The sequence below is a fragment of the Oncorhynchus gorbuscha genome, linkage group LG26, assembly GCF_021184085.1.
Source record: "Oncorhynchus gorbuscha isolate QuinsamMale2020 ecotype Even-year linkage group LG26, OgorEven_v1.0, whole genome shotgun sequence".
NCBI classification, from domain to species: Eukaryota; Metazoa; Chordata; class Actinopteri; order Salmoniformes; family Salmonidae; genus Oncorhynchus; species Oncorhynchus gorbuscha.
Window position 1 is genome coordinate 5,858,147 of NC_060198.1, and position 27,823 is coordinate 5,885,969.

Consider the following 27,823-nt stretch of genomic DNA (forward strand, 5'->3'; position numbering starts at 1 on the left):
TGGGTAATCACTCAAACGTCTCACTCGATCTCCCTCTCCCCTCTGACAGTGTAAAAGCTAACACACTATCACAGTTTATTGTGAAATAGACACAAATGACTTATTGGACACGAAAAAGTCCACTGTGTGTATTACATGATTTTCTTTCGTCATAATGCATCCTCCTTCCTTTTTTCGTGTGCCTGTCACAAATGTCCAATAAGCAATTTGTTTTCCCAATAATCTGGGATACTGGGTTTGGTAGAGGCAGTGGCACAGCGGCTCTTCTCATTACTACGCTTGAGAGACAGCACGCTCACATGAGACTCTGATTGGATAAGCTACAACAGAAAGCCAGGATACTTCACCCAAAATGTGTCTGTGTGTGTGTGTATGACGTTGGTGGGACACAACAGTTCTTCTGATACATGTGTGATCATGAGGCATCACCACTGACAACAGAGGAAGATATCTAGATTGCAGTACTCACGGGGCATTATTTCAACATTTCAAAAGGCTTAGCTTGGTATTATAGACTCTTTACAGTAGTTGTAACAGACAGACAAATAGAAGGAAACGTGGATTGGGGTTAGGGTGGAGTACACAGGAGGCTGCTGAGGGGAGGACAGCTCATAATGGCTGAAAGAGCAAAGGGAATGGCATCAAACACCTGGAAACCATGGAAACCACGTGTTTAATATATTTGATACTATTCCACTCCAGCTATTACCATGAGCCCGTCCTCCCCAATTAAGGTGCCACCAACCTCCTGTGGTGGAGTAAATGTTTAGACAGTCAGTGACAGGTTGGTACATAGCCTATATTTAGTAGGTACTGTAGGTCCTAGCCACGCCCACTGGTTCAAAGAACTCGTCATTCGTCATTCTTTCCATACAGAACTGATTTGGTTAGTATTCCATCTCATCAGTCACCCTACTCCCCTTGTATAGGAGGCAACTAGGCCATTGTTGTATAACCCATATTCCATACATTATGCTTACTTAACATGTCAAGGGCATACGTTGAAATGGAACATGTATTGGCCAATTGTATGTGTCAGATAGGACGGGTTCATGTTTCGATTGCGCTCACATGTACTGCACATAAAACAAGACAAAAATGCTTTCTTACAGGTTTGGCTCTAAGCTTTGATACACATTTTCAAGAAAGATAGAAATGGTCCACACACACACACACACACACACACACACACACACACACACACACACACACACACACACACACACACACACACACACACACACACACACACACACACACACACACACACACACACACACACACACACACACACACACACACACACACACACACACACACACACACACACACACACACACACACACACTTGACTGATAATGTCAGGATTTGGCCAGGGTTGTTCCTGTTGTTGTTCCTGTTTTGGTCACTAGATGACCCCATTGTGCTTTTTGACCTTTTGTTTTCCCTTGATCCCCATTATTATTTGCACCTGTGCCTCGTTTCCCCTGATTGTATTTAAAACCTTAGTTTTCCTCAGTTATTTGCTCTGTGTTTGTATGTTAGCACCCAGCCCTAGTATTCTGTGAACTCTTGTTGATCCCGGTGGACTCTCTTGTGGAATTCTGTTTTTTGTTCTTGTTTATTTATTTTTGAGTATCTTTTGAGGCTTTTTATGCTTTACCTTCCACCTTGTGGATTTACCTTTTTGTCTTGGAGGATTACCTTTGTTCTTGTGGAATTCCTTTTGAGGTTGTGGAGTTACATGTTTTCCTGAAGGACTTCACTTTTTTACTTCATTAACTACACTGTCTCAAGTACTGCTGTGTCTGCCTCAACTTCTGGGTTCTGCCGACTATTCGTGGCTCAGTTGGTTAAGTGACTGTTTCTCACTCCGGAGACCCGGGTTCGTAACCGGGTCCTGACAGATAAAATAGGAAATCAAAATGTCCTAGACACGCAAATATCAATCATCAACACATGCAAAGCTTAAATATACTGCAAAATGGATACATCGACGCAGGGGAGATCAGGCAGTGAAATATGATGATTCGGTTGAATAATGCTCAATCCATGTCAACAGCTGTCAACCCTGAGACATCACGTTAAATACCCATGCCATTTATAGCCCAACAAATGGACACACACACACACACATACAAAAGAGCTTAAATGGTCGGCTTTATGTTACGCAGGAGTGTCGATGACCAGCGGATTACTGCATAGAAATCATGACATCTTTTGGATCCACCAGCCCTGCCTTCATTTTTAAAGCACATGTGTTTCCAAAGAGGTAAGAGCAGGAACATCGTAAGCATGGATATGATATGTATCCCAAATGGCACCCTACTTCCTACATAGCCCTATGGGCCCTGGTCAAAAGCAGTGCGCGACATAGGGAATAGATTGCCCTTTGGTTCACAGCCATAAACATGGGGCTTCACTTGTGTTTGGAGGCTGGTGACTTCCGTTTGAAGCTGATAGATGGAGGGGAATTAGTCCCTCAACAGATAGAGACTAAGGATTAGTATAATCTGCACTTTACAGACCCTCGAAATCAAACTGTCTGACTGGGTGTGCAGGGCGCTTTAGAATCAGCTTCTAGAACAGTGTTGGTTTGTCACAGGCTGATTGTTGAGGTCAAATCAAATTGTATTTGTCACATGGGTCAAATACAAACAGATGTAGACCTTACAGTGAAATGCTTAGTTACAAGCCCCTAACCAACAATGCTTTAAGAATTGAAAAATTGAAAATAAAAGTAACAAATTAACCAGCAGCAGTAAAATAACAAGCAAGGGTATATACAGAGGGTACCGGTACAGAGTCAATGTGCGGAGGCACCGGTTAGTTGGGGTAATATGTACATGTAGATAGAGTTAACTATGGAGAGATTATAAACAGAGAGTAGCAGCAGCGTAAAAGAGGGGTCTGTATATCCCTTCAGGAGTCCTATGGCTTGTGGGTAGAAGCTGTTTAAGAAGCATCTTGGACCTCGATCGACGCTCCGGTACTGCTTGCTGTGTGGTAGCAGAGAGAACAGTCTATGACTTGGGTGGCTGGAGTCTTTGACCATTTTTAGGGCCTTCCTCTGACACCGCCTGGTACAGAGGTCCTGGATGGCAGGATTCTTGCCCACAGTGATGAACTGGGCCATACGCACTACCCCCTGTAGTGCCTTGCGGTCGGAGACCGAGCAGTTGCCATACCAGGCAGTGATGCAACCAGCCAGTCACCATGCTCTCGATGGTGCAGCTGTAGAACCTTCTGGAGGATCTGAGGACCCATGCAAAAACTTTTTAGTTTCCTGAGGGGGAACAGGCTTTGTTGTTCCCTCTTCACAACTGTCTTAGTGTGTTTGGACCATGTTAGTTTGTTGTGGACAACAAGGAATTTGAAGCTCTCAACCTGTTCCACTTACAGCCCAGTCGATGAGAATGGGGTCGTGCTCAGTCCTTTTCCTGTAGTCCACAATCATCTCATTTGATCACATTGAGGGAGAGGTTGTTGTCCTGGCACCACACGGCCAGGTTTCTGACCTCCTCCCTATAGACTCTCATCGTTGTCAGTGATCAGTTGTGTTTTGATGTGATTGTGTATGTGCTGTGGGACATTGGGTGTGAGAGTGGAAATTACAATTGTTTTTGTGGATGTTTTTGTGCTAGTTATTTTTCCAATATTGAATGCAGATGCATATTGCTCACTGCCCAGTGAAGCGACTGATTTGATCAAGACCATTTGAAGTAAATTACCAGGCTCCTGAGTGGCAAAGCAGTCTAAAGCACTGCATCTTAGTGCAAGAGGCGTCTACAGTCCCTAGTTCGAATCCAGGCTGTATCACCTCTGGCCGTTTTGGGACTCCCATAGGGTGGTGCACAATTGACCCAGCGTCGTCTGGGTTTGGCCGGGGTAGGCCGTCGTTGGAAACAAGAATTTGTTCTTAACTTGCCTAGTTAAATAAAAGGTTAAAAATAAATACAAAATGAGGATGAGACAGACCGGATACCAGGAAACACAGTCGATACAGGAATCAGGGGTCAGCTACACTATGAACCAGACAGCTGCCCTTTGACCCCTAGCTTATCTGTGTGAATGTTCTCTATGTACCATAGAAGGGCCAGAATGATAGTATTCTAATTCCTAGTTCTATGCTTCACACTTCCACTAGTCATAGGCTCGCTTGCCAGGGACAAAAATTTTAATATGGTGTCCGTCTACACAGACCAGAGAAATGGAAGGATGAATGATTCTCTGGTATTGCTGATCTATTTGACACTTTATGACATAGAAACCCACACAACACAATGAGGGAAACATAAAACACATTGCTGGTGAATAAGGTTGTCTTGGCACTTTATATGCATAGCATTGAGAAACAAATCAGTCAGACTAAATCAATCAATTACGTTCCCTTTTGTTACCGTAAGTACAAGTGTTAACATCAGGAACAGACTCGAGTAGGCGAGTGAAAGAACAGTGACGAGGGGTTTCGGGGTAAGTAGTACAAAATGCCAGATGGTGCGAAAACGGATTTGTGGGAAAAGTAGTCAGTTGACGAGACTATGTAAAAGATGTGTTAGAAAAAAAAAGAAAGGTTTTGTTTAATACAATTATAACATTTTTCATTGAACTTCCAGTCTTTCTGTATTCACAAGGAAAACAGTAGCACTACGAGGATAGATTGACAGTTTAATCAGAACATTATTTAAATGAATCATTATTTAGGGGAAATTTTATGGAAAAAAAATAAAATATAGGAAGTTATCAAGCACATAAAAATATTTAAAGAGTCTCGAGCAGTAATCATTGACCATGCCTTACCACAGACAGACAAACGAGGAAACCAATTCTAGTCATTAGCCAAATTATTATTATAAAGGTGAAATGGAATGTAAGAACTGTGATAAATATCTGAGGATGCCTGGTCCCAGATCTGTTTGCACTGTATAAGCCAACTCCTACGGTCATTGTCAAGGCATGATAAAACTGATCTGGGACCAGGCTACAACTGAGGTGCAGTAAGGCTTTTCCAGTGTGGGGGGAGAAGTTCATGTCAATCACAATTTTAGGGAAGCAAAATTCCGGAAACTTAAAGCAGGAATGATAATAACTTAGAGGATTTGAAACCGTCATAGGTCATACGTGGGGAAAGTGTTACTAGGTCCCTGTATTCATACAGGAATGTCTCTCTCTTTCCTTCTCATCCCTCTCTCCATTCAGGTCCTTCACTTTGGTCGCCTCGTCAACCAGACGTATGGTGAAGTGAAATAGAACGGTGGGCATATCGGTCTGGTCACGAGGCTGGTCACTTTGGTCCCGGGACTGGGAAATTAAGTGGCGCTCGACACGGCCAGCTTCTTCAAGTGGTCCATGAACACCTGTAGACTGACGTCGTCTGTGAGGATGGGGGCTCCGGTCTCCTAGAGAATGAGAAGAGACAGAGATGTGATGAGCATGGTGAAAACACTAGAGTAAAGCTGCAGTCAGTTGGATCAGACTCATAATGGCCAGCAGAATAGAGACAGATGGTACACGAAGCTCTACCACTTGTAAGACTACAATTCCTTTAAGAAAAATACAATCGACTCCCCATGATGAAACTCCAACCTTAACATCACCCATTTCCAAATCAAGTCCACAGCTGTTATTGTACATAAAAAGTGGTTCTCAGTTGACGTTTTGAAGAATGAATAATCATTGTATTACCTGTCCCCAGGAGTAGAGGTTGTTGTGTGTCTGGGAGGGGTTGACCTTGGACAGGAGGAAGCGGGCCTGGGACCCTCCGTGCTCTGTGTCGATGTACCGGGGCATGGGGAAGCGGGTCTGCAGGATCTCCTGGGCGTCATCCACAGGTGCTACCAGTAGATGCTTGAAGTTCTCGTACTCCGGCTGCTCCTGGTAACCCGCCTTACGCCACTGGGCGATGGTCTGGTGGAGAGAGAGAGAGATACAACAGGGTTATAGTCATGGTAGGATGTGTGTTGGTGTTAGTTATATAGGCCAGGGCTATTGTCATGGTAGGATGTGTGTTGGTGTTAGTTATATAGGCCAGGGTTATAGTCATGGTAGGATGTGTGTTGGTGTTAGTTATATAGGCCAGGGTTATTGTCATGGTAGGATGTGTGTTGGTGTTAGTTATATAGGCCAGGGTTATTGTCATGGTAGGATGTGTGTTGGTGTTAGTTATATAGGCCAGGGTTATTGTCATGGTAGGATGTGTGTTGGTGTTAGTTATATAGGCCAGGGTTATTGTCTTGGTAGGATGTGTGTTGGTGTTAGTTATATAGGCCAGGGTTATTGTCATGGTAGGATGTGTGTTGGTGTTAGTTATATAGGCCAAGTTGTTGTCATGGTTATTGTCATGGTAGGATGTTGTGTGTTGGTGTTAGTTGTATAGACTAGGGTTATTGTCATGGTAGGATGTGTGTTGGTGTTAGTTATATAGGCCAGGGTTATTGTCATGTTAAGATGTTGTGTGTTGGTGTTAGTTGTATAGGCCAGGGTTATTGTCATGGTAGGATGTTTTGTGTTGGTGTTAGTTGTATACACCAGGGTTATTGTCATGATAGGATGTGTGTTGGTGTTAGTTGTATAGACTAGGGTTATTGTCATGGTAGGATGTGTGTTGGTGTTAGTTGTATACACCAGGGTTATTGTCATGGTAAGATGTTGTGTGTTGGTGTTAGTTGTATAGACCAGGGTTAGTCATGGTAGGATGTTGTGTGTTGGTGTGTTGGTGTTAGTTGTATACACCAGGGTTATTGTCATGGTAGGATGTTGTGTGTTGGTGTTAGTTGTATACACCAGGGTTATTGTCATGGTAGGATGTTGTGTGTTGGTGTTAGTTGTATAGACCAGGGTTAGTCATGGTAGGATGTTGTGTGTTGGTGTTAGTTGTATAGACCAGGGTTAGTCATGGTAGGATGTTGTGTGTTGGTGTTAGTTGTATACACCAGGGTTATTGTCATGGTAGGATGTTGTGTGTTGGTGTTAGTTGTATACACCAGGGTTATTGTCACGGTAGGATGTTGTGTGTTGGTGTTAGTTGTATACACCAGGGTTATTGTCACGGTAGGATGTTGTGTGTTGGTGTTAGTTGTATACACCAGGGTTAGTCATGTAGGATGTTGTGTGTTGGTGTTAGTTGTATACACCAGGGTTATTGTCACGGTAGGATGTTGTGTGTTGGTGTTAGTTGTATACACCAGGGTTATTGTCACGGTAGGATGTTGTGTGTTAGTTGTATACACCAGGGTTATTGTCACGGTAGGATGTTGTGTGTTAGTTGTATACCCCAGGGTTATTGTCACGGTAGGATGTTGTGTGTTGGTGTTTTCTTAACATGTTGAGAATAGAAAATGACAGGGCATTGTGAATGAATGAACATAATGAATCTACTAATATGTATTCCATTTCTTCAAACCCATAACATCAGGCAGGTACACACACACACACACACACACACACACACACACACACACACACACACACACACACGTCTTGTTTCTTGTTGTAATATTGATAGTGATTTACATTGTTGTTTATGCTCTACATGATGATGTTCAGTTTGAGATGCTCGGAAATAATAATAATTAGTAGTGTTGTTCCAGCTACTAATAACTAGCATTAGAGCACCAGCGCTGTTGTTTTCCAGCGTGACCTCTCACCTCTCCATGGTAGATGACCAGCTGGAAGAAGGTGTCCATGAGGAGGATCCTGTCTGGGAGAATACTGCCACTGTCCAGGAGAACAGGCTGTAGAACAGACAGACACAACAGGATAAGACTCACATCCATTTTCTTACAGAGAAAGGTAGTGTGGAACTCATTGAGCATGTGAATATTTGACTAAACTAATTAGTTCTTAGGGAAATGTGACCTAATTATCTAATATACGGACTGGTTTTATAACAGCGTAGACTGGAAAACAAATCATTTAGAATGTTAATTAGAATTCAATTCAATATTTAATCATTGATTGGCCGCATACACATTTTGCAGATGTTACTGCAGGTGCAGTGAAATGCTTATGTTTCTAGCTCCAACGGTGCAGTAATACCTAACAATACACACAAATGCAAAAAATACAAATTAAAACATTAAGAAATGTCAGCAAGAAATAACATTTAAAAAAAATAAAAAAAATACTGCAAAGTTTCCTAGGAGCTAGAAACTGGTCGACCATGTTTTTCGTCGTCATCTAGTACACTATAGAGATAGAGAGTGTGTAATTAGAGTGTGTCATTAGTGTGTGTCCATAGTATTTGGTAGGAGTCTGACCTCTGGTGGTCCGTGGAACGAGTAAGAGTACAGGATGGGCTGGATCATGATGAGAGACTGGGTCAGGTCCTGGCGGACAAAGTGGTGCCTGTAGTAGGAACACTCATCTGGGCTGTTGTTGAACACCTGCAGGAACGGCGACCGCCGCAGGTGGAACATAAACTAGAGGGAGGACAGAGACATTATTCTAACAATTATAATGAAATATGCTTAAAAAAAAATGTTTTTATTAAAAATATTATCAAATTATATATATATTTTTTTATATTTGGGATATTGCTTCTTGCATAATCAAATGTTCCTGTACATATCCCACCGAGGTCAACTAAACTAAGTGGAAGTTATGAGTTGTGATTATCTGTGCAATGGGAATATTTAAGATGAATAGAGTTAACGTTCAGTTTAGAGTGATTAACACAATGTTTAGATGTATATATTTATGTATATTCCACTTCTGTAATAAACATGATGTTTTCAGTGTTCTGTTTGTAACACTCGGGTTGATGGCCACTAGACACAGTGCTGTGTGTTATGGATTCAACTCCTGTCTGTTGACAGTGATTGACTCCAGACTGGAGGTACAAGGACACACTATTGTGTGATTCTGTAGCAACGGACAAAGTCACTGCCTTTTTGTTTCAACGTCATACAAGCCTCTGGTGTTAAGTTGTCAGACGAGGCCAATTACACAGTTCTCTGCTTCTGTGCTGGGTGGTGTTAGGATACAGCCGTATCTACATATATCCATTTTGACATAAATATGATTTTTTGCTAAAGTTAGAGGTAAGCACTCAAGTAATCATTCAGATCTCGACGAGCTGGTCAAATCTATTCCACTTCACCTCTATTAGAAGGACTTGTGTTGAAGGGCTCTCATTAAATAGCTCATATAGTTCCAGAGTGTACCACTAGGTGTCAGTCTTACCTGTGGGTAGAGTGAGAGAGACTCCGAGAGCTTGAAGGAGGTGGGGTCGTCTTTGTTGAACTGACCGAATTTCTGACACTGTAACCAAGGAGACAAGACAAACGTCAGCATCTTGAACTAAGGCATCAACACCTTCAGGACTTCAGTCAAGTGCTGTTACTTTAGGTATACAACACAACTTCCCGAAACGTCACAGAGGGATTTAAAAACGGTCAGCGAATTAGTATTCGTGTCATTCTGCTTCACATTCCAGGCAACTCCTTTCTACATTCTTCTACAATGAATAAGAGCAAAGAGACACAAGAACACAAAGGATTCTTCCATCCACAATCACCCACAAGTCCTACATACATTCAGCTGTGTGAAGAACAACAGGCGACTCTCTCTTGGAATAGCCAAGGCGGGACCAATGCCCAATGACATTACAAAGCCTGTCACACATTGGTCAGCCTAGCTGTCACTCACCAGGCGAATGAGCTGTCTGTCCAGCCAGCGCAGGACGTCCGGCCCCTCTTCCGACTCGGCCCTGAACACGCCCAGCCTGGCCATGATGACCGCCGACGCCTCCTGGTCGAAGGACGACTCGATGTGCTGGATCTGGGACTGGGCGTCGGCCCAACTGGATGGAGGGAGAGAGAGAGAGAGGGAGTGGACAGGTTAGGGGCAGGGCGAGACTGACGCACGTGTCTGTAAGCACAAATCTAGGCTGCACGTCCACTTCCAGTCATTTAACAGGGCAGGGCGAATGTCAACATCCTCATTTGTACGGCCGATATGGACTTTGTCTTTAAGCGGTGAGTTAACAGAATGTGAGAAATGTGACGTGGCCAAAATGCAGAGTCTTGCATATATATATATATATATATATATATATATATATATATATATATATATATATATAGTAAGGGCTGTCAGTTCAGTCACACTTCAGTCAAGAACGATGTAGCAGTTCTGCAAACCCACTTCCTGTTTACTGATTCAAAGCGAGAGAGAAGACTTACTTCCTGGCGATGGTGGTAACCCTGATCCTCCTCTGGGTGTTGGAGTGTTGGTACTGGGTGACAAACTGGACCGCTCCTCTACCACCCTGAGGGATTGGGGCGTTGTGCTGCACAGAGAAAATATAACTACAATAGTTGGTATATGAGTACATTTAATATTGCTAAACATCCTGCTTGAATACTCAAAACCACATCCTAAGGAATCACTGAGGTGTGAATGATGAATTGTCACATTACATTGGTTTGGTCGACCCAAATCAATGACTACTTTGAGTAAGAATGAAATGAGGAACAAGTGATTGATCAAAGGGAAGTGTGTTCACCTGATTGACGACCTCGAAGTACAAGGCCAACGTCGTGGAGGGACTGAGACTGCAGATTTTCCACTGCGTTGTTCCTCCAACACCGACCTCCTGTAACAGAGACAAAGGGCCATTGAAGTCAATGAAAAACAGCTTCCCAATTCACTTCCAGAGGGGAAAATGCTATTAGAATAGAAGGTTGAACAATTCCCGCAAAACATTCCTGAAATTCTGGAAAAGCTGGGAATTTTGGGACCGTTTCTGGGATTATATATTTTTTTTAACCCTATTTGGATTCTGTATGGGCCTGAAAGACTCACGTTCTCTGATATACACGGCCCCTTAGCGTTGAGGGAGACACAGGGCCCGATGGCCCCCGATACCTTCAGCTCCCTGGACACCTTGACTTCCAGCGTGCCTCCGAAGGCCATGCGGAACTCTCCGTTGTGGTCCTTACTGAACACCCTCTGGAAGGTCTGCTTGAACAGAGAGGTGTTGAAGGAGTCGCCCATCGCTATGTGACCTCTGAGAGGACGGAAACCGGGAGGGGAAAAAACATGAATATTCAGCAGCATAATTTGAATATAAATACAAGATGAAAAGTCAATGAGCTAGTGAGGATGAAGTCTCTGGAAAAGTCATCCTATCGAATGTAGAGGGAATTGTACAAAAGGTATTTCTTATTCAGATCAAATAAAAGCTTCAGTAGACAGTTTTCAAATCACCAGGGACATGAGGGATTCAGCACAACTAGGGGAATCAGGTGGAGACAGGACACAGGTCAGGCGTAGGTCGTCTGAGACTGGTACTAACCCAGTGAGGTTGGATAAACATTTCATCTCTAGAAGTCCGGTCTGATCCAAGGCACAGGCGTAGATGTCAATACTGTGGCCGTTCACTGCCGCACGGTTCGCCAAGGCGTCGTAGTACTGAGTAAAACAAAACAAGGGAACCGTTTGCAACATATACAAACAGTGCTGTGTAGCACCTTGAGAACTCTTTGGAGCATCGGTGTCCATGAACATACCTCAACAGAAGAGGCATGGAGAGAGAAGAGAGCGCAAACTTGAACGAAATATTTGACACATCGCGAGAGCTTGACGTGAGTGAAAGAAAAATAATTAAGCTAAACTACATTAAGACAAAAATGGCTTAAGTTGTTTCATCCATCTTAGCTCTAAAAACTAGCGTAGTCTTAAAGATGGAATCCGCAGTGGAGGGAAGCCGCTAGCCTCCCCAACACCGTTGTTATTGGTTTTGTTGCCGAGCTAAGGAGTGTCGCGCAGCACGGTAAAACAAAATTGCACCAGTGGCGGCTGCAAAGGGGAGGACGGCTCATTATAATGTCTGGAATAGAGAGAAGGGAATGGCATCAAACACATGGAAACCATTTGTTGATGTATTTGATACCATTCTACCTATAAAGTTCCAGCCATTACCACGAGCCCGTCCTCCCCAATTAAGGTGCCACCAACCTCCTGTGAATTGCACCAGGTATTGTGTTGTATCGAGCGTGCAATGACATCCGAGAAAATACGTGTTTGTTGTTTCCAGTAACTTCTGTTGTTGTAATATAAAGGATGTGGCAGTTCCACCAATGAAGGATTCCAGCTTTAACTCTAAAAAACAAGGCCACTAAGAACAGAGACAAAACAACGCCTTGTACAAGATATAACCAACCCACATACAAGTTCTCTTTTTCACAGTGTACATATACAACATGGACAATAAAACTTCCATTCTGCGCTACCCATTCTGCTCTACCCATTCTGCGCTATCCATTCTACACTATCCATTCTACACTATCCATTCTACACTATCCATTCTGTTACTCTTGGACTGACCTTGGTGGCTTTCTTCAGATGCCGTGCGTTGTCCTTGGTGATGTCATGCCAGGAGCGGATGGGGGTCTTGAGTTCGTCTCCCACCACCATTCCGGGGCCCTGGGTGGGGGGTCCGCCCATGAACATCATCACACGGGCCCCTGTGTTGGGAAATGTACCCTGGGGGTGGAAAGACGGTGCCTATGGTAAGTATGGTCAACATTTGATTTATTTGTTTGAGTAATTCAACCATGGTATCAAACATGGTATTTCTGACTGAGATTTGACTGCCAACACAGAAGCTGCCATTAGGTTATTGTGGTCTGATTTAACTGTAGTATGATATAACGGAATGTACGGGGAATTTCCAGGTGAACAATAACGACAGCAATCGTTGATAACAGCAATCTAAATCCCGTCGGTTTTAAGAATTGGAACAGGGAGACGCCTCCAGAACAGAAGCAGAGAAAATGTCTTGTCATCCCCTACATTCTAATCCCACAGCACCAATGTTCTGGAAAAACCCGCCGAGAGGCTTGTAGGAAGTCACAACCTCAGCCGCTACGGAATCACAGTGTCACAGAACACATTAACAATCAGTGTCCTTGTACCTCCAGTCTGGCATCACCATCAACAGATATGACAACAATCCAGAACATTCACTATCAATTCTAGTGGCCACCAACCCGTACACAAATGACTGTCCCAAACAGAACACGGGATATACTATGTATTACATGAAGGGAAAACATACGCTAAACCTTGTGTTAATTACTCTAAACTGAATCATTTCCCCATTACAGTGACATCCCAAGTGATTTGACTGTGAAATTGTATGCAAATGCTCCCTCAGTCACGGTAAGGATTCACCAAACTACCGATATCCCTTCAAGAAACTCATTCCTATAAAGTTACCATACAGACCAGAGGCCGGTTTCCCAAAAGCACCCGAAGGGGAAGTTCATCCATTCTGATGGTTCTAACGATGAAGTTAAGACTTCAGATGTTGTTCTCTAATCATTACATTATCAGTAGACATCAGCACCAGAGGACCGGACAGCAGGGAACACAGCTGTTTTAACATGTACCTACAGCATGTTAGTTGTGTTACCAGAACGAGGAAGAGAGGATAGTGGAGAGAGAGAGAGAGTAATAAGGCAAAAAGAAAGAAGCTGACCTTTGACCTCAGAAAGTACGAGTGGTACTATTGGCAGACCTAACTGAAGAGATAATGTCAGTGTGCGAGTGAGAGAGAGAGAAAAAGAGAGAAAAGGAGAGAGAGAAGTGTGTGAAAGGTTAGTGGAAACCTGTGACATGTCAGAGAGGGTTCAGTTTAGTTTTGAAGGGCAGTTGTCTATGTTGACTACATCGAATCAGGTTATTTGTACACCGCACAAACTGTGTACATAGGATTGTGTGCTTGTGTAAGTGTGTGTGTGTAAGTGTGTGTGTGTGCACGCTTATGTAACGGTTATTACCTCCAGCAGGCCCACGGCGATGGACAGTGCTATTCCAGTAGACCGCAGTGGTCTCTTCCCCTGTGGTACAGGCCAGGGATCTCTCTGCAGCTCTCCCAACAGGTCTGTCAGGTTCATGTCTACCTTATGGACCGGCTGCAGGAACCCACAGGTGACGGCTGGATCCTGAGGGGCCGCGGGACGACCCTGAGGCCCCGGTGCCGCTGGGTTCGTCAGGCCAAGCATCTCCTGAAAGAGAGAAAGAGAGCTATGAGTTCTCATGGACTTTCAACAATGGTATTGTGGAATATTGCATGGCAGCCTAAGAGTTTATCTTGGCCTGACCAGTCTCTTGACTGTATTCTATATAGGCCTAACACTCTGACTGTACACAATGTCATATAACATTGTATTTATACAACACTGTATTTCAAAGTACCTCTGACAATGTTTTTGAATATTACATGGCAGACTAAGGGATTTTCCCTGTCGGCTGTATTCTGTATAGGCCTAACGCTCTGTTTCTGGGTGTTAGGAACCTAGGGCTTTTCTTCTGTATAGAACACTACCCCTGTAGTGGCATAGACCCATTCTATGTCATTCAGAACCATCCCAAAGAGCCAATCATATCTACTTATCCTATCCTGTGACACCTGGCTGTCTTTGACCTGTATCCTGTCCCCATTCTACTGTTTTATTGTCATTTAATTTCCAATTGATACAAGGACACCTAGACATGATCATATGACAAACGACCACAACAAAGATCCTATTCCATTTCTATGGACAAAGCAGACTTTGACCTAGATCAGAGGTCTCAAACATACGTCCCTCGGGCCAAATGCGGTCCTTGAAAGATTTAATGCGGCCCGCGGTTGTCGTCATAAATATAGCCTACAGTCATCTTAGTACAACTAATCCAGAACTTTTCCCAAAACTAATGAATGCATTTTCAAGACTACTTCACTTCCCGTATGTAACAGTTACTGACTGACCTGGATCTGTTTGGAGGAAAGCTCCTTGGTTCCTCTGAACACGTAGCTCTTTGCAATGCCCTCGCAGCTCAGCTCGTGGACCTGCACCATGCGGCCGAAGGTGATGAGGCCTACCAGGGCGTTGGGGGGCAGCAGGGACAAGGACATCTGCAGGGACTCCTTCAGGGCCTGCAGGTCCTCCTCCTCCAGACACGTGTCCACCACGTACAGGAAGATGAGGGGGTTTGGGGGGCCGCGCTACATTGGTGGCAGAGACGGGATTGGAGAGGTTATTTTACAGAAACATAGTGCTGGGTCTTTAGTTGAGTTGACATGGTTTTTCTATGTTGCAGTGTTTTGAGTTCTTCCATGTTGGGATAGTGTCACATGACATGTGATACACTGAGGTCAAGTGACTTTTGTAACCCGATGTCACTTTGTAAATTGACAACGTCCATTACAATAAACAGCAAAGAATGTCTAAAGAAATTATAAACTTTTATTCGTTATTTTTACCAGGTAAGTTGACTGAGAACACATTCTCATTTGCAGCAACGACCTGGGGAATAGTTACAGAGGAGAGGAGGGGGATGAATGAGCCAATTGTTAAACTGGGGATTATTAGGTGACCATGATGGTTTGAGGGTTAGATTGGGAATTTAGCCAGGACACCGGGTTTAACACCCCTACTCTTACGATAAGTGCCATGGAATCTTTAATGACCTCAGAGAGTCAGGACACCCGTTTAACGTCCCATCCGAAAGACGGCACCCTACACAGGGCAGTGTCCCCAATCACTGCCCTGGGGCATTAGGATATTTTTTTTAGACCAGAGGAAAGAGTGCCTCCTACTGGCCCTCCAACACCATTTCCAGCAGCATCTGGTCTCCCATCCAGTGACTGACCAGGACCAACCCTGCTTAGCTTCAGAAGCAAGCCAGCAGTGGTATGCAGGGTAGTATGCTGCTGGTACCTAAAACTTAACAAGTGATGGTAATGTCATGTGGTGTGTACATTTTTCAGTACATTCTTTGTGGCTGGTAACTCAACTTGAGGATCAAAGAAACATTCATATTTGATGAAGCAATTTTGTGGGTTGAGACGCACAACTACAAGGCCAGGCGCGTGAACAGAACATAATGCCTATGTGCAGAGTTCAGAGATCTCTATGTAGAACTGTACGTGTTTACCTGCACTATGTACTCAATGGTTGAGAACTGTGGCATGAGCTCAGCCGGCTGGTTCACGTCCGATATGCCGGCGTATGACGGGGGGAACTGTGAAGGAGAGAACGAGAAGACAAAAGTGGTTAGCTTCACCTGCTCAAGGAATGTAGACAGGCCACTTTAAAGATATTCCTATATGACTAGTATAAACACAGGAATGTATGTAGTCCACCTACAGATATGACTATTGGTACATTATGCGTACATTATGCGCCTCGGTATTCTATGGTGGAATAGTGTTTGGTCAGACAGCTCAGTTTAGTCCATTGTGGTGTACTCACTGGGTTTCTTTGGAAGCAGAAGTTGCACGCCCATATTTTGGCTCTGTAGTCAACTTGGCTACAAGGGGGGAAAGAAAGAGCTACTTGGATACAGTGTACAGCAGCAGTCAAACAGACCTGTCACATAGCCTGAGGCTTTTAGAGCTTCTAGAGCAGATGGACATTGGATTGTTAAGGTGTGGATAGGGTTGATCCACCACACCTGTCCCTGAGTGATGTAGCTACACCTCAGCATTCCTAAAGATCTTCTCCTACTCTTCCCTTCACCTGAGACATAAGTTCTCAGAAGGATAAAATGCTGAAGTTGAAAACAAAGAGATGCCAGGTAAGTTGTTGGACATATCTTAGCTTCTAGCTAAGTGCTTGTAAAAACGTCAACAAGCAACAATTTAAAAAAACACTCACTCAGCCTAAAACAACAACATTCACCTCCACTCCTCAAATACTCACCATAGTGGGTTTAGTACGGCCTTGCAGTTGGCCCTGCTACAGAGGACCGGTTCGTACTGCACCGGTGGCAGGTCTGGCCTCTCCTTGAGTGGGGTGAAGAGGCAGGAGACAGGCACTACCAGCCGGGTAGCTTCCAGCTTGCTCGAGGGCCACAGGTTCCAGCTAAAACGCACGCCGTCCCGATCCTCATTCTGTTGGATAAACTCCTGGTATGTCGCCATGGCAACTTCAATGGGAAAGAAAGTGAAGAGATTGTTAATAAACTCGTCTGGTTAAATAAAGGTTAAATAAATAAATAAATATGGAGAGAAGTTAGTCCGATAGCTAAACTAGCTCTAGCTAAGGGCAGGTAGTCTGTCGTAGCTTCTCCGAGAGCTGTTTGAGTCTGGAGTTCGGTGTGAGCTGACGCTCACTTTTCAATCTTTCCATGGCTTTGTTCCAAGTTCATAGGTGGTGGCCTATGTGGAACATGAATGACGATGATGATCGTCATCAAAACCTGTTTGGCATGTTTTGATACTTAAGAATCCCTGAGCTAATTTTGAGTCACACCTATTTCAACTACGTAACATTTCAGGGACGAGTGAGCCTTGGGCTTACATGCCTTGGTAGGTATGAATGGCAGTAACCAGATGTCTTAGATATCTATAGCTCTGGAAGTCCAGACATATGCTGTGTTTTTGGACAATCATGTGACATGTACATTTTTTTTATCTGATCTTATCTAGAAATGAAAAAAAGACACAAAAAAATGTAATAAATTGTCTGACAGATGGCATTGGAACATCTGACGTGAAAAGGGGACATTTTGAGTTCAATGGAAAAGCATTAAAGCTGCAATTTGGTAAAAATACAGGCATGTCACATGATCGCACAAAACACAGGGCTCTAGTTATGGAATGTTATGGAACGTTTCCTTGTAATGTAATTCCATGTAATGTTATGGAAGAGACCACCACCACTTGATGGTCTTCTGACACACTTATCAAGACAGAACTGTCTGTTCCAAACCATAGTTCACTTCAGCTATCGAATTCAGATATGAACCAAAATGAACGCGCACCTCTCCACTCTCTCATTCAGGGGAACCCTCCGCGTCAAACAGCTCTACCAGGTGATCGACAGCTGGCCTACAGGACCCTTCACTCGAAGTAGCATCGATCCATTGATTACACAACTGAGTGCTTAAATGGGCAGACTAAAAACTGTATCTTCTAGCTATGCTATATACTGGCCATTTACTAGGAACCAAATGATGATCATCTTGGCTACAAGCATGTTGTAGTAGTTAAATGGTTAGACGGGTATCACAAATCACATTTTAGGATCTCGTCCCTAGTAGAGATGCCTTCCTGAAAGGAGGCGGATGCTAGTAGCAGCAACAAGCTAGTTAGCGACAGGTTCTAGTTGATCTTAAGGTAACGTTAGCTAACGTCAGTTAGCATTTTTACCAAATTCCGGAAGTATTTCTAAAGTCAATCTGCCATCGACATATAATGTTAACTTGATATAAAACACGATCATGCAAGTTATATTAACGATACATGTTAACTAGGCTAGCCTTGCTAAGGGACTAACCCAGCTTTTAGTCGGCTTTTTTCCTGGGCGAACCACCAAGGAAACGCAAACAGAATGGCCTAGCTAGACACTTTTCATCAAATTGATGCAGGCAGATCAGACGGAGAACCATACCTTTTATACAGATCCAGTTGGAAATCCAGACGAAGGTAAATATATATTAGACTGTAATAAATCAAATCGGATCAGCATTTAGGTGATAAATATCGATGCGCAAACAGAATGAGAGAGCGAAGAATCTGAGGGGGCAACTCCCGGCCGGTGTGCCTCAACTTCAGTAGAATGACGTGTACTACATCTTCTGGCTCTCGTGTCCATGACGTAGGATACAAGCACGCACACGAGGATCATGGGAAATGAAGTCCTGAATTTATTATAGGCCCATAATAAAGATGACGAAATGCTGGAGCCCATGGCTTTTGATCTGTAGATGGCGCTGGGTCCCAACGCATACCCATCACTCCCGCATCATTTGATGGAGAAACATGGATGGAGAGAGAGAGAGAGAGAGAGAGAGAGAGAGAGAGAGAGAGAGAGAGAGAGAGAGAGAGAGAGAGAGAGAGAGAGAGAGAGAGAGAAGAGAAGAGAAGAGAAGAGAAGAGAAGAGAAGAGAAGAGAAGAGAAGAGAAGAGAAGAGAAGAGAAGAGAAGAGAAGAGAAGAGAAGAGAAGAGAGAGAGAGAGAGAGAGAGAGAGAGAGAGAGAGAGAGAGAGAGAGAGAGAGAGGAGGTTCTGCTAGTCACTGCAGTCACGTTCTCTCCCTCTATTCACGCGCAGTGCACTTGCCTAGCGATGCTACAGCGGTTCCTCCTCCCTTATGTATTGGACTGTACAGCTACAAGAGGCGGGAGATGCGCATCAGCAACCCGCTACCCGCCGAAGCTCTCTCCACTTCAGGACGGAAGAGACTAAATGTGGATGCATTCAGGTGCAAACTTGCATGAACTAAAAAATTGTCCATGTCGGGGTTTCGGGATGTTAGATAGCTGCACGTAGCCTTTTCTAGGGCTATATTTCACTGTTGGACGAGGGATTCGGCGGCGTCCTCAGCTGTTGCATTTGGGGGCTGAAGTGTTCGGAGCACAGAGAGAGGTCAGGCAACTATGCATTTGATTTCGAACGGTAATTCCGGATCAGTTTGACTGCGAGCGGAGGTTGACTGTCAGTGCCCTCTGAGTTGTATTTCAAGCCTTTTTGACGCCGGTATTCCCGACAACGGAACCGTAGGGATGGAAAACGCTAGTCAGCCACAGCTTTCGCTGTCCATAACAAAGAGTGAAAGTCCAGCGGAGGACATCTCAAATATACAGGACGAGGACCTTCTCAAGTGGACCAAAGAGGATTTGGTGCGGCGGCTCCGGCGGTCTGAAGCCGATAAAATGAGCGTGATACTGGACCACAGCAATCTGATCCGCGAGGTCAATCGCAGCCTCCAGCTGCACTTGAACGAGATAAGAGGGCTGAAGGTGAGGAATGGGCGCGCATGGCATTTCTAAAAAGATGAGATAATAGTTAACCGCGGGGAGGCCGCACTGGCGCACCTGAGCGCGCACAGCACGAGAGGGTGTTCGTGGTTGAGTTTGCGCGTTCTTTAAAGGGCGCCGCTGTCCACACGATGAAATGGAGGCAGGATGTATATAAGTTCATTTCATTTCACAAGATCTCTCTCCCTCTCCCTGTGCATGTATCTGTGAGCGCGCATGAGCATCCATCATCTTCCACCAGAAAGCATAGTGAGAGGGCATCATCATTCTTCTCTCTTTCTCACTCACTCACCTGTTGTCTTTAGTCTCCATCTCCTTTGCAAAAGCTTTGGTGTGTAGGCCTGTGGCGCAACCTTGCTGCTTGCTCTTGGAATATCACCAACAAATTCTACTAGGCGACAAGAGTAAACCTATTTAACCCAGAATACTCATTAGACTCCCCAAATATATGACTTCTCTCTCCCAAATCATATTTGGTGCAGTGTAACTAGCAATACTAATCCCGGCATAATCTTATTATTTCTCCGAGCTACATAGACTTGATTTAACATCCTACTCCGATACTCTGGGATTCATTAAAATGAGATAGGAGCGACTGAGACGAAGCACATGGGGATGGAGGAAGGATCCTTGGCTGCTTCAGAGAGCAGGCCCAAAAGGCCCAGCCCGAAGCACCATGGTACCTAATTAAACTACACGTGCTGGAGGGTCTGAGGTGCATGTTATTATGGATAATTAGGGGAGGTGGAGAACTTTGGGCAAAGATGCCGTCATGTTGCAAATGAGAGAGAGACAGAGCGGTATGTTCTGGCCTGGTGCTTTGCCCTCCCTCCCTGGCTCCCTCTCTCAGATCACTCACGGCCTATTTGCCCTCTACCACTCTTACATCCAACATGTTCACATCCATATTTATGTAATACAGAGGTTTATTTCATTTCTATTTGACTCTGTCTTTGATTGACATGATATTAAAGCGAGGTCCCCTTAATAAGAGATTTCTACCTCAGCAGGGACCTAGATACGAGTGAATGAATAAAATAGCACTAATGAACACTTTTCTCCTCTCCTTCTCCACTCATCTCGTCTCCTCTCCTCAGGACATCAACCAGAAACTGCAGGAGGACAACCGGGAGCTGAGGGACCTGTGTTGCTTCCTGGATGACGACCGTCAGAAGGGCAAGCGGGTGTCCAGGGAGTGGCAGCGACTGGGGCGCTACAGCGCCTCCATCATGAGGAAGGAGGTGACGTTGTACCTTCAGAAGCTCAAGGAGCTGGAGGTGCGGCAGGACGAGGTGGTCCGGGAGAACCTGGATCTCAAAGAACTCTGTTTGTTGCTCGACGAGGAGAAAGGAAGAGGTGGTGGAGGGGTGGGGGTTGGTGGAGGAGGAGGAGGGGGAGGTTGTGTGGTGGGGGTGGCAGGAGGGTGTAGGAATTCTATCGATAGCCAGAGTAGTTTGTTGCTGGTCCCCGGGACAGGGTTGTTGATGAGGGACGTGGGGGATGGGAGTAGTACGTCTAGCGCGGGGAGCGCCGACAGCTCCGATCACCCCCACCACAAGCAGCTCCACCTGGTTACACACGCCGGTAGCCTCGGGGGCGGTGGAACTGGGAGCCCGGAGCATCTCCAAAAGCCCCGGGCTGGCAGTGTGAGTGGAGAACGTGAGATCCCCTCCAGCCCTGAACCTCCTCACCCCCAGGGCAGGCACCGTAGCACCAGCCTGGAGTATCCCTACGCCATGCCCCAGCTCTGCCGGCCCCGCTGCGGCTCCATCTCGGTGCCCGACCACACCCATAGCGCCCGTTCCATGCGGGGGCTCAGCCCCGAGAAGTACGGCCGCAACGTGGGACGCCGGAGCCCCGAGTCCCAGCACCCATCCACCAAGCACCACCACCTCCACAGCTCCGACCTGCTTCTCTCCCAGAAACAGCAGCACCTCCTGGGGTCGGGTCAGGGCGGCAGCGCCGGGGAGCTCTACCAGAGGCACCACAGGGGGAGCATCGGGGGCGGTAGCTGCTGTGGAAGCCCCGAGCCCAGACAGGCACATCTAGGGTTGGGGACGCCAGAGCACCAGCACCATGAGAAGGGCTGTGTGATGTCAGCCGGGGGCAGTCCAGAGACTCACAGGCACCAGTATAGTGGGAGTCCAGACCACATGAAGTTCGGCAGCCCTGGGAGAGAGGCGCAGAAGAGACCGGCCACCGCTGAAGAGCTGTCACCGCATCACAGGAGCATCTACAACGGCATGAACGGTAGGTGTTATTAGACTGGTAGAAGACTGTTATAAGACTGTTACAAGGGCTGTTACAAGGACTGTTATAAGGCGAGTAAGAATACAGGGGTTAATTGAGATTTCAAAGAAGTATTAATTCACATACAAACAGAACGCACGCGCGCACACACACACACACAGACAGACTAAAGTCCACCCAACCACACATACCAGGGAAGTACTGTAATTTGAAATTCAGGAAGTAAACTGAAATTCCAATTAAATCATTTAATAAAGGGCATTTATTTTCAATGACTTTTCAATAAATAAAAAACTAGAAAGATATATATTTCAAAGGGTTTTACATTTCTGAATGTTAAATTGAAATTGCTTCCTGAATTGACTGGCTTCAATTGAAATGGACCCCAACCCTGACACATACAGACCCTTATACACTGACTGTACAAAACATTAAGGACACCTCCTCTTTCCGTTACATGCAGTAGACTGACCAGGTGAATCCAGGTGAAAGCTATGATCCCTTATTGATGTCACTTGTTAAATCCACTTTAAATCAGTGTAGACGAAGGAGAGGAGACAGGTTAAAGAATAATTTAGAGACAACTGAGACATGGATTGTGTCCTGTATGTGTGCCATTCAGAGGATGAATGGGAAACACAATATATTTAAATGCCTTTAAACAGGGTATGGTAACAGATGCCAGGCACACCGGTTTGTGTCAAGAACTGCAACGCTGCTAGGTGCACACAGTTGTGTCAAGTTGACTGGATGTCCTTTGGGTGGTGGACCATTCTTGATACACACGGGAAACTGTTGAGAGTGGAAAACCTAGCAGCGTTGCAGTTCTTGACACAAACCGGGGTGCCTGGCATCTGTTACCGTATTGGAGTCAACATGGGTCAGCATCCCTGTGGAACGCTTTCGACACCATGTAGAGTCCATGGCCTGACAAATTGAGTCTGTTCTGATTGCAAAGGGGGGGGGGGGGGGGGGGTGAAACACAATATTAGGAAGGCGTTCCTAATGTTTATTATACTCTGTGTGCATTTCTAAACCGTATGCACATATCACATATACCTCTGCAGACAGTTAATACCAGAGACCTCTACATTTTTCATTAGCTATGTGGCTCATAAAAGTAATTTAAAAAAAGTTTGCTCAGAGAAATAGGGACAGAGAACAAGAAAGAGATTGAGAGATGTCGGGAACTGGTGTAATTAAATGAGAAAAACTGACAAGAACCGTGATCAGAATCCATTAGATGTGTTTCCATATCTCTGGGGGTATTGGATGGGAACTGAAGGGTGCTGGGAATAGAGGCTTGATAAGAATGAGGTTGAATGAAGCTTGGATGTTTCTAATGGAATCCCAGGCGGCTCCAAATCAACTGCACTTAAAGTGCACACTGAGGTGCAGGGTATAGTGTAGTAAGACGTTCTCGTAATAAGTCATTCCCCTAACTTCCCCTCCCACCTCCTTTGCCGCCTCCACTTCAACCGTTCCACTAACATACTTCCTCGTTCTTCCAAGTCTGCTGGTGTTTCCACCCATCTCGTTGGGAGAGCCGCAGGTCTTAGGGTGTCAGGGAGAGAATATCAAAGTACCCCCTTGGCTGGTGTTTGGATACCCCACGGTGGCTGATGATGGTGATTTCTCTAGCTGAGGTAAAAGTGCTGAGTGGCTCTGCTTGGCGGAGAGAGGAAGGTAGTGATGAAGAGGACAGAGAGGGGTAGCGAGAGAGAGAGAAAGGGGAGAGAGAGAAAGGGGAGAGAGAGAAGCCACAGGACATTTTCCGCAAGGTGAAATATTTGCCTTACTTTGCAATATAGAGCAAAACATATAGAACCGTAGCATACATATTATCTACATTTTAGTACAACTAACCACTGTCCCCAGAATAGGCTAATAGCTAGTAGTAGTTTTCTTCAAATTTTTACCTTACTTTGCAATATGGGGCGGCAGGGTAGCCTAGTGGTTCGAGCATTGGGATAGTGACCGGAAGGTTGCAAGTTCAAATCCCCGAGCTGACAAGGTACAAATCTGTCGTTCTGCCCCTGAACAGGCAGTTAACCCACTGTTCCTTGGCCGTCATTGAAAATAAGAATTTGTTCTTAACTGACTTGCCTAGTTAAATAAAGGTAAAATAAATATGGACCCAACCATATGATTGATCCGTACAATATAGATTAGAAGAACTAACTACTGCTCAAGAATACGCAGGACTGAAGTAGAAGTGCACATGTTTGACTAGTTTTGAACTTTCATTTGCCTTACTTGGCAAAATGAAGAAAAATGCATAGGCATAGAACTATTTGATCTAGAGCGTCTGCTAAATGACTTAAATGTAAATGTAAATGTAGATTAGACCAACTAATACCCAAATAAAGCCTAGACTAGTAGTAGTAGCAGTAGTTGTAGTAGCAGCAGTAGTAGTAGTAATAGTAGCAGCAGTTATAGTACAAATAGTACTAGCAGTATCAGTAGTAGTAGCAGTATCGTACACCCCAGGAGGTTGGTGGCACCTTAATTGTGGAGGACAGGCTCATGGTAATTGTGGGAGCGGTATCAGTGTAATGGTATCAAATACATCAAACACATGGTTTCCATTTAATCCTCTCCGTTCCAGCCATTATGATGAGCTGTCCTCCCCTCAGCAGCCTCCACTGTTCTACACATCCTCCACTGGTTTTGAACTCTCATTTGTCTTACTTTGTAATGTGGAGCAAGAACCTAGAACCATACTGTCTAGATTAGATTCACATTACTTCCCCAATAGGCATTTTAGGCAGGCTAGCTAATAGTAGTGTAGAATGTTTTCTACTCATTTAGAATCCTCCATGGATTTTGAAGGATTAGGTTTAAAGCACAACTCTGAATTGGATTATGTGTTTGGATAGTATTAGCTGATTGCAGTTGGGCACTCAGTAGTACAGTATGCACTGTGTGTATGTCTGTGTGTTTCTGTGTGTTTCTGTGTGTGTGTGTAAGTGTGTGCCTGTGTGTCTGTTTCAAATATTTTTATTAAACACACACAAGAATGGTGTATAGGTATACATGACAGGTATACAATTCTTATCTAAACATAAAAGAGCATACAGGAACAACAAGACCCAGAGTTCTGGGTGCAGAACAAATAATACAGAACACGACATACAAAACAAGGACACGTAGAAAGAAAGAGGGAAGATGTCCCCCTATCCCCCATCCCCCATTCCCCCCTCCCAACTGCTCGGGTGGTAGGGCCAGCACACGCTGCCCAAAGGTAGATAAAAAATTTACCATTGAGAGTGCGTTAATAAGTACAAATTCACAGCGCCGACTCGTCCAAGTAGGAGAGGAAAGGCTGCCAGATTTTATCAAATGTTGATAATTTATTGTTCAGAATATATCTAATTCTTTCTAAGTGTACAGTGTTTGCCAATTCATTGAGCCATAATTTGGTAGAGGGCGCTTCCTTCCTTTTCCAAAACAACAAGATTAGTTTTTTTGCCGAGATGAGACCATACGAGATTAGTTGTTTTTGGGGGTTGGTTAATCTGTTTAGGGACTCAGATACTCCCAGGATTATCAGAAGCGGGTCTGGATCTATTGAAGTCTCCAAAACTTCAGAGAGGATCCTAAAAATTCCACACCAATAACCATGCAAGCTAGAGCATAGGGCAAAGCAGTGGAGTAGTGTACCCTGCGTGGCCTGACATTTATCACATGTAGGGGATGTAGTATCAGGAAATATCCTATGCAGTTTAGTTTTGGAATAGTGTAATCTGTGTAATACCTTGAATTGTATGAGACGATGTCTGGAATTAATGGAGCATGTGTGGATATACTCCAAGCTCTCTTCCCAGTCTGCCACTGAGATGTCAGTCCCTAGTTCTTCCTCCCATTTTGCCTTGATGGCATCAGTAGAAGGTGTGCTAACAGATTGAAAAGCATCATATAGACGCGATATCAGTTTATCTGAGGTGGGGCATATTTTTATGCATCCGTCAAACATGGAAGGTTTAGCATTCTCAAATGTTGGGAGGTGTTTTCTAACGTAGTCTCTAATTTGTAGGTATCTGAAAAAATTACTTCTGGGAAGATGATAAGTTTCCCTCAGCAGCTCAAAGGAAGCAAAGGTCCCTTCTATGTATAAATCCCCTATGGTGCTTATCCCCAACTCTCCCCATCGCTCAAAGGTGTTATCAAGGTTAGAAGGGGCAAAGGAGGGATTCCTGGCGATAGGGAGCATGAATGACATTGGTCTGAGCTCAAAGTGGACTTTAATTTGCTTCCAGATTCGGACTGTGCTATGTATTATAGGATTGTTACAATAAAGTGACATCTCCAGATTGACAGGCGACAAAATCACAGCGCCAATAGAGAAGGGGTGACACTCCTCCCGCTCCATACTAAGCCAGCTGGATGCCGGGAGTACGTCATCCAACAGAAACGTAACAATGCGGAGGTTAGCGGCCCAGTAATAAAATATAAAATTTGGGAGAGACAATCCTCCTTCCATCTTGGATTTACAGAGATGTTTTTACCTATCCTGTGTGTTTTATAATCCCAGATGAAAGGATTGATAATTGAGTCCAGTTGTTTATGAAAGGATTTAGGTATGAATACTGGGATGTTCTGATATAGGTAGAGCAGTTGTGGGAGGAAGACCATTTTAATGGCATTAATTCTTCCGAGCAGAGAAATTGGGAGAGTTCTCCAAAATAGTATGTTTGCTTTGAGTTTTTGTATCAGAGAGGGGAAATTCTCTTTAAATAGTAAGGAGTATTGTTTGGTAACTACAATTCCTAGGTAGGTAAATTTTTCTGAAGATAACTTAAATGGGAGATGTTCTAGCCAGGAGGTATTTTGCGACCGTATGGGCATTAATTCACTCTTGTTCCAATTTATTCTGTATCCCGAGAAGGTACCAAACAAATTGATCACATCAAGAATAGCTGGGATACTAGCCTGGGGTTCTGTTACATAGAGGAGGATGTCATCTGCGTATAGGGAGATCTTATTTAGAGTATCTTTAGTATTATAGCCGTGTATTGCTGCATGAGATCTAATCGTCTGAGCGAGCGGTTCGATAATTAGGGCGAAGAGCAAAGGCGACAGCGCACAACCCTGCCTTGTCCCCCTGTTGAGGTTAAATCGGGCGACAATGATTGGTTAGTGAGTATTCTGGCACAGGGGTTCCTATATAAAAGCTGGATCCAATTTATGAACCCATCTCCAATATTAAATTTCTGTAGGACCTTGAATAGATAGGGCCACTCAACTTGGTCAAAGGCCTTTTCGGCGTCAAGAGATATGACGGCAAGGTCCACGTTGGGTAACCTCTGAGAGTACATAATATTGAAGAGGCGCCTGAGATTGAAGAATGAGTTTCTGTTAGGGATAAAGCCGGTCTGATCCGAATGGACCAATTTGCCAATTAAAGTGCTAAGCCTGTTAGCCAGAGTTTTTGCTAAAATCTTTTGGTCTGTATTAAGGAGAGATATTGGTCTGTATGACCCTACCTCTTCTGGATCTTTACCCTTCTTATGTATAACTGTAATGAACGCTTCATCCAAAGTAGAAGGGAGAGCTCCATCCTCATTGGCCTGAATCAACATTTTGTGCAGATAGGGGGAGAGCGTGTTGCTGAATGTTTTATAGAATTCACCAGGGTATCCATCTGGGCCCGGGGTCTTGCCACTCTTTAGAGATTTAATTGTTTCTCGGATTTCATCAAGAGATATTTCCTTATTCAGGAAGTTGGAATCTTCCTGGTTCAGGGCAGGAAGATTACAGTCCTCCAAAAATGTTTGCATAATTAAGGGGTTAGGATCCGCTTTAGATGTATATAG

At 44.5% G+C, this 27,823-nt stretch overlaps 2 protein-coding genes across 7 annotated transcripts in view; one reads left to right on the forward strand and one right to left on the reverse strand.

The window, feature by feature from the left end:
* Positions 1-4,308: 4,308 nt before the first annotated feature.
* Positions 4,309-18,569, reverse strand: LOC124015923 (protein transport protein Sec23A). Its single transcript, XM_046331405.1, has 17 exons — positions 18,390-18,569; positions 16,698-16,923; positions 16,248-16,305; positions 15,931-16,017; positions 14,762-14,998; positions 13,788-14,015; positions 12,331-12,489; positions 11,300-11,415; positions 10,807-11,011; positions 10,508-10,597; positions 10,185-10,291; positions 9,649-9,802; positions 9,184-9,261; positions 8,259-8,420; positions 7,647-7,733; positions 5,686-5,907; positions 4,309-5,399 (listed from the first exon to the last, which is right to left on the reverse strand). Exons 2-17 carry the CDS (start codon positions 16,916-16,918, stop codon positions 5,310-5,312), a joined length of 2,301 nt encoding a protein of 766 aa, XP_046187361.1. The 5' UTR covers positions 16,919-16,923; positions 18,390-18,569; the 3' UTR covers positions 4,309-5,309.
* A 426-nt stretch (positions 18,570-18,995) lies between these two features.
* The window catches only part of LOC124015951 (coiled-coil domain-containing protein 85A-like), a 38,188-nt gene continuing 29,360 nt past the window's right edge, over positions 18,996-27,823 (forward strand). For all 6 annotated transcript variants that reach the window (XR_006835264.1, XR_006835265.1, XM_046331448.1 and 3 more), the window contains exons 1-2: positions 18,996-19,739; positions 20,855-22,007. Coding sequence is in view for 4 of the 6 variants with exons in the window: in XM_046331448.1 (XP_046187404.1) it covers positions 19,503-19,739; positions 20,855-22,007 (1,390 nt within the window). In the remaining 2 variants the exon portion in view is untranslated. The remainder of the gene's footprint in view (positions 19,740-20,854; positions 22,008-27,823) is intronic.

Bases quoted from the DNA above. Each gene is read 5' to 3' on its own strand.
- LOC124015923 (XM_046331405.1), bottom strand. From the start codon at position 16,918: ATGGCGACATACCAGGAGTTTATCCAACAGAATGAGGATCGGGACGGC. The intron at 11,012-11,299 runs GTTAGTACCAGT...CCGTCCTCTCAG, and splicing joins TGTTTATCCAACCTCACTGG to AGGTCACATAGCGATGGGCG. The intron at 5,400-5,685 runs GTAATACAATGA...CTCATTCTCTAG, and splicing joins ACCTCTACTCCTGGGGACAG to GAGACCGGAGCCCCCATCCT.